Source organism: Rasamsonia emersonii, assembly GCF_000968595.1.
Source record: "Rasamsonia emersonii CBS 393.64 chromosome Unknown ctg1118621760700, whole genome shotgun sequence".
In the NCBI taxonomy this organism is placed as follows: Eukaryota; Fungi; Ascomycota; class Eurotiomycetes; order Eurotiales; family Trichocomaceae; genus Rasamsonia; species Rasamsonia emersonii.
Genome location: NW_013562799.1, coordinates 1 through 10,394, shown reverse-complemented (window position 1 = coordinate 10,394; position 10,394 = coordinate 1). Strand labels below are relative to the sequence as shown.

Here is a 10,394-nt window from a genome sequence, read left to right as displayed (position 1 = left end):
TATGATAAGATCCACACGTATGTACACTACATACAGTTACGACGGTTTCTCCTACTCGCTCTCCTCCCCCTGCTCCCTTGGTAACAGGATGATGGATGGATCATTTCAAGGTGAACTAATTTCTTCTTTTTCTTTTGTTTCCTTGTTCAGGATATTTAATGCATTTGCATGTGCATTATTTCCGCTCAGCTCAGTAAATAAGTATCTTCCTACTGTACGGAGTATGTAGTTACAGACAGGTAGTCGTTCGGTTCGGTAGTAGTACCCATCTAATCTATCCATTCATTTTATGTATGTATTCATTTTATGTATTTTAGTATGCATTTAGTATTTATGTATGTATGTACACATCCGTCCCTGCCTGTCCAATTAAGTTACTCAGTAAGTCACTAAGTAACTGAGTGATATCAAACTCCATCATCATTATTATGCCCATCATGCCATGCCATGCCTATCGTCAATATCATTCATTCGTTGGTTTTTGTCCCCTTGCCTTTTTTTGTGTGTGTGAGTGTTTGCTACACTTCTCCTTCTTCGCTTCCGCCGCCTTCTTCGTCGGCGTCTATCTCTCCTTCTTCTTTTATTTCTCCTTCCTCTTCTTCCTTTATTTCGCCTTCTTCTTCATCATCACCTGCTTCTGCTGCTCCCTGTGTTCGACCGCGTTCAGGAGCAGCAGATCCTGCAGCAGATCCTGTAGTGGTGGTGCTCGGTTTTTGACCGCCTCCGCCTTCGTCTCGTCCTCCTCCGCCGGATCCTGACGTTACTGACGAGCGACGTCTCTCGCGCTGCCAGTCTCGATCTCGATCTCGATCCCGATCCCTATCCCACGCTGGACGATACTTGTCGCCGCGCGGTTTGTCGTTGCCGCTGTTGCGAGCTAAGCCTTGCTGCACAATCTCGTCGATCCGCTGCTGAATAGGGTCGGGCGCTTCGTGAGAAACAGGCGGTGGGGGAGGAGGAGGCGGTTGAGGGTATGGTCTGTGATGATTATGTTGTTGATGATGATGTTTCGAATAAGAAGGATGCGAGTTTTGTGATGAGTAGTATTCGTTACTGCTGCTGGCCGGATGGTGTCCGTTGACGGGCTGAGAGGAGAAGGAAAGATTGGACGAGGTTGAGGCCTGTGAACTATTGTAGTGGTGCGTATCCGGTGGTGGCTTTGGTTCCTTCGAATCACTGTCTTGAGACAACCGTTGCCGCTTCGGAGAAGGCTCTTCGTTGTGATGGCTGCTGTCAAAAGACGACCCGTTCTTCAGAGACTGCTGCTCTGGCGGATGCGACGAGGAACCAGGGCGACTGCCCGTGTTGTCCTCCTCTGCCTCTCTTGAACGCTTCCGCCCATTCACTTCTCCATCCGAGGACGTGCCCGTAACGCTGTCGCGGCGAGGACGGGGAATTCGCGTCGTCTCGAGAACCGCTTCCCCCTCGATAGGAACGGTCGGATACGGGTGGCTTTGCCGGTGGACCGAGTTTTTCTCATACAGCCGGACCATCCGGTTACACGCCTGCCGCACCTTGGAAAGATCGACATCGATTTGCTCCCACCACGGACGCCCTGCCGCATCATCCTCGAACGCCACGTTGCATAGCCGAGCAGCCGCATAAAGAGCGCTGGCAGCGATGATACGGGGGGTGAACTGCAGACAGAGAACCGTGTAGCTGGAGTCATTGACGAATGCCCAGGCCGCATTGCGCAGAGGCTTGTTGTCATTGACTCCGAAGAAGCAGATGAACTCGTACAGAATGCGATACGGCTGTTCCAGCTGCAGATCGAAGCACAATGCCTCAAGAAGCAGATCTTCCGTGTGCAATATCGTGTCCCGCCACTTCCAGAATTCCTTGGATTGTTCGTCCACGACCAGGTCCGGCTTTTTCTGCGCGACCCGGCAGCATGCGACAACAAAATCTTTCATCTTCCGACAGTTCTCTTCCATCTTGGAAGCAAGAAAGAGAGACGTCGCCGCAATAGGATACGGGTGCATTCCCGGCCGATTGGGCAGATCAACCATGCTGTATCGCATGAAAAACCGGTGCAGATACACGCTTGCGGTCGCGAGAGTGGGCTGTGGAAGCTTCAACATGATCCCGACCTGCACAATGAAATTGACACCCTTGCTGCGACTCGTATGCTCGGCCTCCATGGACATGCCATCCAGTTGCGATGGCGTCCGCGTGAGCTCTTCATCTGTGAAGAGCCATTGGGACTGCGCTTCGAGCAGGACGGGATTCGACGGCGCTGGGACAGGTCGCACTTCCTTCGGCTGCGAGGACGGGGATGCCATCAGGGGCATTTATTTCTTCTTCTAGAACACAGCGAGAAACGAGAGAAGCTCCGTTGAGACGTTATGATACAGATACTTTCGTGTAAACGACGGCCAGCGTGGAAAGAGAGTCGTTGTCGAGCGGAATGTAGCTCCGAGGGATCAGTCGATGGAGTGAGTAGAAGCAAATGCGCGCGCGGAGGCAGACTGGGCAATCCAGCCTCGAAAGAAACGTCCTTCCGTTCCTGCGGAGAAAGTGGTGATCTAGATAGATAAGAAGTTAAAAGAGTGAGAGAACCATGGCGGAATGAATCGGTATCATCGTGCGGCGTTTGTCTTTTGCGGTGGATGTCGCAAAGGGCTGTGCGGCGGATGAGCCCAGCGGTGCACCCAAGAGGAAATATCCAACTCGAAGGGGGGAAAGGGCAGCCTAAATTCGAGCCTAGAAATAAGGTAAGAAGTGAATGGTATCGCAAGGCTGCCGAAATGGAGGATAAATGGGGTGGCAGGGTTATTGCTGAGCGCGAGCGTCTTGACTTCCAAGGCCGTCGGATGCGACGACTGGATAAGGCCGGATCATCTGTTGTTCCGTGCGCAGCTACCACGCCCTCGGAGATAACAATGCGAGGCCTACAAAGAGAAAGGACTTTTACCTGTGAAGTCTCTAGGAATTATGTAATACATAGATATAGCCAAGCAAATGAACTGAACTGAGCTGAACTGAAGTGAAAATACATTGCACTCATGGTATATGGTATCAAATATCCAATATTTCCCGCCAGGCTCAAAGGCCATCATTGTTTCCAAAACTCCCAGTTGCGCCGCCGCTATGTTCACTTGAATAGATAGAAAAACAGCCAGCCTGATAACCCAGTAATCTATGGTATATTCGTCAGATTCTTACTCCTCCTCGCTTACCTCACTCTCGTCTTCATCGCTAAGTACGGTATATTGCTGCTGCTGCTGCTGCTGGTGGAGCTGCTGACTTCTCGTCGCCTCCTCTTCTTCGAATGCAGCTTCCATCTCCGCAGCCAGCGGATCATCCTCCATTTCGTCATCAGAAGCTTCCTCGTGCTGTGCAGGCGGCTGGTCACCGCTTGTGTCATTGTGCCGGGCCGGAGATGGTAACCGCAAATCTTCAATTTCCTCTTCATCGTCACCATCATCATCGGCTTCATTGGCGGATGTGTTATTCGACGAAAAATGAGCAGGATTAACCTTGAACGCTGGACGTGACGGTGGCGAACCCATGTCAATGATCAGGTCTCCGTCGATAATGATATTGGAGCTTGGAGACGCCCCGATCTTGCTCGACTCGCGTTTGTTGTCCCTCTGCTCCTCATCTGAAGGCGCTGATTCAGAAACCACATCCTCCTGCTCGACACGAGGAGTAGACTTTGGCGGTGACCTCGCTGTTGCAGAGCTGGCGCTCGCCGCAGCAGCCTTTGGCGGCCGCTTCACCTGCCGGAGGGGGTTGGTCTGTGGCTTGGTCTTTGGCAATGGTTTTGGTTTGGCTTCCTTGGTAGACGACAGCGTCGGGGTGGTGCCATTGTTTGCAGTGTTGTGCGGGTCTGGGGTTGTGTTTGGAGAAGCAGCGGGTTTGTCCCGTTCAGTGTTCTCCTTGGGAAGGAAATGTCGGAAGTCGTAGGGATTGCTCTCATCTGCCGCTTCGGGTCTCTCGTCGTCGCTCCCTTCCTGCTTGGACCGGTCATCTCCCGAGGCCTGGTCCTCCTCCGGCAGGGTGCTCAGCTGGGGATACTGTTCCAGCACCTGTTTGTCCGACTTCCCTGGTGCGGAACGCAGATTGAAGTTCAAGCTCGTGCTGACCGGCTCCAAGATAAACGCCTTCCGCTTTGGGTCAAAGACGAGAACCAGGTTTTTTGTCTCAGACTCCTGCACCGGCACAGATGGGTCAACACTCCCCCGATATGAATATGTCAACGTCGTCTGTTCCGCATTGCCAGCCTTGTCCTTGATCGTGAGGTTGTAGATGTCCCGCGACGTCGACGAACGGGTAATAGTTGTCCGTTGCTGGGGCGTGGCCGACTTGCTCTTGTAATTGTATGTGATATTGACGAACTGGGTCCCATCAGCTTTCCCCGCCAACTTATCACCCAGCAGGATCGGATACTCGGCTTGTTTCGTGGGATCGACCAAGAGGGCGGATGACGAGGGAGCAGAAAGAGTCGACATGGGGCCGGCAGTCTCGACGAAAGACGTATATATATATAAAAGGGGCAAAACAACGAGGATTAATGGGCTCCAGGAGAGACCATAGGCATAAGCATTGGGCGGAGGCTACGGCGTGATACAAGCGAAGAAGGCGTACGTGGACTCTCGTAGGAAAGGGACCGGAATAGCGACACAACGCCAGGTTAGCAATGATCTATATATATAGATTAGCAGGATAAAGACAAAGACTATCTCCCAGCAGCAATAGTGGAGGGAGGCCTCTCCATCACTGGGAAGACCTGGACAGGGACCAGGGAGGAGAGATGGAAGTGCTCAAAGCCGCCGGTCTGGACGTAAAGTAATCGAGGGCGGGATCGGAATGAATGGAGAGCGCGGAGACCCGCTGAGTCCGTGACCGCGAGAGGGGCGTGACCCGCCACTAGCCCCGAACCGGCTAGTGCACGCGGCAGCTGATACGGTCACCAGGGTCTTCCTAGACGGGCAACGGGCATTATGTCCGTCTCCAAGAACTGGTAAGACTAGTCGAGTCTGCAATATCATTGTATGCTTGAGGGAGGCGAATACTGCATTATGCTCTATTTCATATTGGACTCTAGTGCACAGGTGAAGTTACCCGGGACGCGCTCTTCCCAGCAGCAGCAGCGGATGTGTGGCCACTGGTGAGCTGCTCCAGCTTCCCTGCCAACTCCCGGTGCTTTTTCATCACCTGTTCCCACTCAGAAACAATATCTGGCCCTCCGTCCATGTTCTCTGCGTCCTCATCAGGAGTCCCCAGTTCGGTGAGGATCATGCTGAAGTCCCCGCCCAGCCGTCCCAAACTGGCCGCGCAGTAGAGAACCTGGGTCAGAAGACTCTCCCGGGAGCTCTTGTCCTGCACATTGGGCAGGTACGCCCGAAGCGTCTCTGTCAGCAACCGCACCAGATGCATGGGAAAAGTGGCCACTGCTGGTGGCAGGGCCTGCAACGGATCCTTCTTGTTGCTCTTCGCCGGTGCCTTCGTTTTCAAACTCACGGACCGCAGATCGAGACCCGGTATGCTCGCGGATGCCAAGTCGCTGTCAGACTGGTCCTGTGCGAAAATATTCTTGTAGAGTGAGACAATAGCGAAGCTCTGTTCTCGGTAGATTTCAATGTATCGCTTTAAGAATCGTTCCGTCTGATGCCCACCGGACCATGCGCTAGCATTGGCCGATGACGACTGCTGAGTTTTCGTAGCCTCAAGCCGTCGTTGCGTCTCCTGATCGGCAAGCTCCCGGAGGGGGTCCAACGCTTCAAGCGTGGATACCAGGTTCGCCAGTCGACATATGAGGAACAACGCGCCAAAGGAGCCTTCACCCGATGTCGATGGTCCGCCGTCCCTTCGCGGGTTTTCCAATTCAGGCGCAACACGCCGCAACCAACCCACTGTCCTCATAGCCGCCGCCAGTCGGATATTCTGCGTGCGAAGCCCAGCGATGAGATTACTCGTCATATCCTTCATCGCATCCTCCGCCTGTGTCACAATGTCCTTAATGAGGGGGGAATCAGGATAGAGGGTCTGAAGTCGTTTGATGTGCGAGTAGAGATCCAGGGCGGACGAGTAATTGGTCGTGTAGAGGCTGCCCGCGGTCGCGCCTGTAGTCGCAGACGACGAGGACACGGCTGTCGAAAGTAAGGCAGGTAGCTCGAGGATGTCGGATATCCGGTCTACATTTCTTGACAGTTGCATGGCCTTCTTTCGCCGATCCAGAATCGGATTTTCTCCAGTCTTGCTGTATGTGGATGAAAATCGCACGGCCTCATCATCGAGCTTCGGGATCGCATCTTGTAGCTGTTTGACCTCGCGCGCTAGCGAGGGGATCGAGGTTCGGAGGGTCGAGAGATGATCGGATGACGAGATGAAGGCTTTATGTGAGCGGTTGGAGAGGGCCTGGAGTGAGAGGAGTATCGAATGAGAGGACTGAGCAATGGATTGGGGCTCTGTGGTCTTCAAGGATTCAAGGGACAGCGTGGTTAGACGGTTGATGTATTTCGAGGTCGTCGCATCGATCGATGAAGATGATGACGGTCGTCGTGGGCGGGATGTGGTGGTCGTCGGAGAGGCATTGTTATTAGTATTTCTGTCCAGATACGGAGCAAGCAGCTCGAATAGCGGTTCTGTCATTGTGTGCGGGAATTGCGAAAGATTTACAGTATCCCAACGTCGACCATGTCAAGAGAAATGGAACCTTGGAAGTCATCAAGCTTAATTGGAGATTGCTCGTGCAGCGAACCCACCTGTACGTAGTACAATCAATAATCGCCTCCGGCGGGCGCAGCGGCCACTTGCGCAGCTCCGCTGCGGGCAGCGATCATGCCATCATTCCATTTCGCCAGCTGCATCTGAAACGTTCTAGGAGAACCCCTCACGGCCTTATCTTGCTGGAACAATGTCCGTCAAGTGGAAGCGAGGCCGTTTCACATCGCCCATGAGGACAGTTCATCCTGATCCAGATTCATTTTCAAGCACCTGACACTTACTACTGAACACTGGTATCTTACAAACTTAGTATTCAGAGCAGTCTATTACTATCGATTAATCGATTATCGAACTATAGAAAAAAAAATACTCCGTCCATACGTCAGAATGGGCAAGCCACGGGTTGGTAAACCGCTTCTTCCCTCATCTGTGGTTTGTCTGACTCTTCTCTGCACAACTTAGATGATCATCTTGATTCGCCATGCCCAGTCGGAGGGAAACAAGAATCGCGAGATCCACCAATATATCCCGGATCACCGGGTGAAGCTCACGCCGGAAGGGCACAAGCAGGCGCTGGAAGCAGGCCGCAGGCTACGAGCCATGCTCCGCCCTGATGACACCCTTCACTTCTTCACGTCGCCGTACCGCAGGGCTCGTGAGACGACGGAGGGGATCCTGAAGTCCCTGACTTCGGACGATCCATCGCCTTCGCCCTTCCCACGGCACACCATCAAGGTGTACGAGGAGCCGCGGCTACGGGAGCAGGACTTTGGTAATTTCCAGCCATGCTCGGCGGAGATGGAGCGCATGTGGCAGGAGAGAGCAGACTACGGGCACTTCTTCTACCGGATCCCGAATGGAGAGTCGGCAGCGGATGCGTATGATCGGATCAGCGGCTTCAACGAGTCGCTTTGGCGACTGTTTGGGGAGGACGACTTCGCCAGCGTCTGCGTCCTCGTCACGCATGGACTGATGACCCGCATTTTCCTGATGAAATGGTACCACTTTAGCGTCGAATACTTTGAGGATCTCCGAAACGTCAACCACTGCGAGTTTGTGATCATGGAGAAGAACCCAGATAATGGGAAATACATCCTGCGGACGAAGCTGCGGACGTGGTCAGAACTCCGCAAGGAGAGAGAACTGGAGAAGCAACGTGAACGAGCTGCAAAGGGGCTTCCAGAACCGGCCCCCAGCGCGCCTGAAGACTCGCCGGTCCCGGTCAGGCGCAAATGGGGCGGCTGTCCAAATGGCTGTAACCATGCTGCTGCGAGACCGAAGATGTGGCGACCGGCGAGGCAGGATACGGTCGACTTGTTTCGAGACGATGACGATGGTGGAGAGACAAGCGATGGCCAGACCAGAGAAGCCGCCAGGGAGTCTTCAGATCTTTCAAATCCAGAGGGAAAGGCCTCAGCCGCCAAGCAGGTGTCCCGTACGAATAAGCCAAAGGCGAACCTCTCCATTGTGGCTCCCAGGCCCGAGTCCATAGATGAGATCATCTCTTCTCCCGATCAAACACCATCTTATATATCCCTGGCTGCTCTCGCCGCTCCTCGAGCGACTTCCTCCGTCTCCGGAGCAGACGCGGCCGACAGCGGACTGAGGCCGACGGAGCGTACAGCACGGCTGCCTTCGGTCTCGCCACTCCGATTGAACAGTGATGATGATGATGATGATGATGATGATGATGATGATGATGATGATGATGATGATGATGATGATGATGACGACGATGATGATGATACAGATAGCCGGAAGCCCTCCCGGCCCTAGCCAGAAAATCCCGTCCGACGGAGAAGAAGTGGACACTGCTCTTCAAGAAATCCACCATCCTTCGCAAGACGCAGAAGACGACGGCGACGGCGACGACGAGGGAAGCGGCACACGACGGTCCGTCAGGCGATCAAAGCAGCAGCAGCCGCAACATCACCATCATCACTACCATCACCATCCTCATCAGCACTATACCGATAAGAGCAGCAAGCAGCAACATGAACAACCTAGCGGTCCTCGCATAGCCAGCGTCCTCAGAGATGGGGACGACCATGATGAAGAAGACGATGGCGCTGACGCCGACGATGACGACGCTGACCGAGGCGATGGTCGTGACTCCCTTGAGCTGGAGCGGGAAAGAGACCAGAGTATACGCGGGAGCGTATACTGAGGTAGCCAGCTCTAGCTAGCCAGCCAGCCAGCCAGATGGATACCTAGGTAGATAGGTAGATGACGAACGAACGAATGAATAAAGCCTGCAAAGCACAGCACGCGTCATGACTCCTGGACTTGTTTCTTTCTTTTTTTATGTGTCTTTCCCGGACAGACACGATCAAAGAAAATAGGCTATGGCATGCGAAAATAACCTTACCAGCAAGCATCGAGTCTAACCTTCCAATTCTTTCCCGTCTACATCCCAATCTACAATAGTCGTTGATTCAAAGGAATACACGATACTCGTCTACAATACAGCTTGCACGAGAAAGGAAGAAAGTTTCGGACGACAATCCTTCTTTTCAATTGAGATCTGTCTCTGTTTTTATCCTAAGAGAATGATTTCAATAAAAGAGCCTCCCACGCCTTCCAGAAGTCCGGCCGGCGGAGGCGAAACACAAAAAATAATAAAAAATAGATAAATGCCCACTTTCACTTTAATTACAACAAGGGGGGAAAGAAATCAATGCCAGGATTGACCAGTGGCACCAAGGTTGGGGGAAGATGAAGAAAAAAAATAACGGAAGAAACCGGAATGATAAGGATCGGGACGAAGACGAAGAGCTTCAATGATAAGAACACGAGCAAAAAAAATCCACCGAGGGAAAAAAAAAAGAAGCAACCAACAGTGTAAGTGACCCAGAATTTTTTGATTGTTTTTACTTCAGATGCCTCGTACATTTCATCGTAGCAGGATTGTCGGGTAACCGAGGGCTTTCATCGACAAGGGGGGTGAAAAAAAAAGAGAAAAAAAAAGGCCCGCACAAATGGCAAGGGCATCGAAAGAAGAAAGGACGGAAAATATGAACATACCCTCCCCGCTTACAGCATGCCATGATCCGATAATGTGACCAAAGAAAAAAAATAAGGGGAATAAAAAATAAACAACGCCCAGTCTGATGATGGTGGGTAGAGATGATGCATCAACCTGACAATCCACGAATTCACGAATCGCAATCTATGGGTAATACTCGCCAAAGAAATGCCCAATGGAAAAGGGAAATTTAAAGGGAATAAAAAAAAGGTACAGCCGAGCTGGAGCCGAAGATGAGGACAAATCGCGTACAAGATCATGAATCGTCGTAACTGCTTTTTTCCCGAGACACGTATGGTGACTGAGACGACTTCGGCTGCGGCGAAGACGTGGTTCCGGTTTCAAACGGTCTGCACAGAAAGCGACGAAACTGAAGACCATGACAGATCGACGACAAGAAGATCATGTCACTTCGCTCCAAACGTCCGTAGTAGAGCAGATCGAAGGGGGGAAAAATAGATTACTTTTTTTTTCGAGAAGCAAGATCAGAGCAGTGTAATCCGAGCATGTTGACAAAATGACAAACGAAAATGACAAAAATCGTCTCGAAAACTTTAAGCGGTATCATTGCAAAGGATGACAACAAAAAAAAGGGCGAAGGCACGAGAGAAGTTGACCATCTTCAATTCAAGACGGCTACAAGATTCCTCGTGTTCGAAATGCCGCACCAAGATGGACTAGCCGGCAACAGGCTGCA

The 10,394-nt window shown here is 52.2% G+C and overlaps 3 protein-coding genes across 3 annotated transcripts; 1 reads left to right on the top strand and 2 right to left on the bottom strand.

Annotated features, from left to right (window-relative positions):
* Positions 1 to 518: 518 nt before the first annotated feature.
* Positions 519 to 4,454, bottom strand: T310_8285 (Cyclin; the record flags this gene model as incomplete). Its single annotated transcript, XM_013468933.1, has 4 exons — positions 519 to 2,236; positions 2,359 to 2,703; positions 2,915 to 3,123; positions 3,166 to 4,454. 4 exons carry the CDS (start codon positions 4,452 to 4,454, stop codon positions 519 to 521), a joined length of 3,561 nt encoding a protein of 1,186 aa, XP_013324387.1.
* A 592-nt stretch (positions 4,455 to 5,046) lies between these two features.
* Positions 5,047 to 6,597, bottom strand: T310_8284 (Dor1-like family protein; the record flags this gene model as incomplete). The annotated part of the gene is made up of 1 exon (XM_013468932.1): positions 5,047 to 6,597. The coding sequence occupies one exon, from the start codon at positions 6,595 to 6,597 to the stop codon at positions 5,047 to 5,049; it is 1,551 nt and encodes a 516-aa protein (XP_013324386.1).
* Positions 6,598 to 7,059: 462 nt separating this feature from the next.
* On the top strand, positions 7,060 to 8,448 carry T310_8283 (Phosphoglycerate mutase family domain protein; the record flags this gene model as incomplete). Its single annotated transcript, XM_013468931.1, has 2 exons — positions 7,060 to 7,104; positions 7,135 to 8,448. The coding sequence occupies 2 exons, from the start codon at positions 7,060 to 7,062 to the stop codon at positions 8,446 to 8,448; spliced, it is 1,359 nt and encodes a 452-aa protein (XP_013324385.1).
* Positions 8,449 to 10,394: the final 1,946 nt, after the last annotated feature.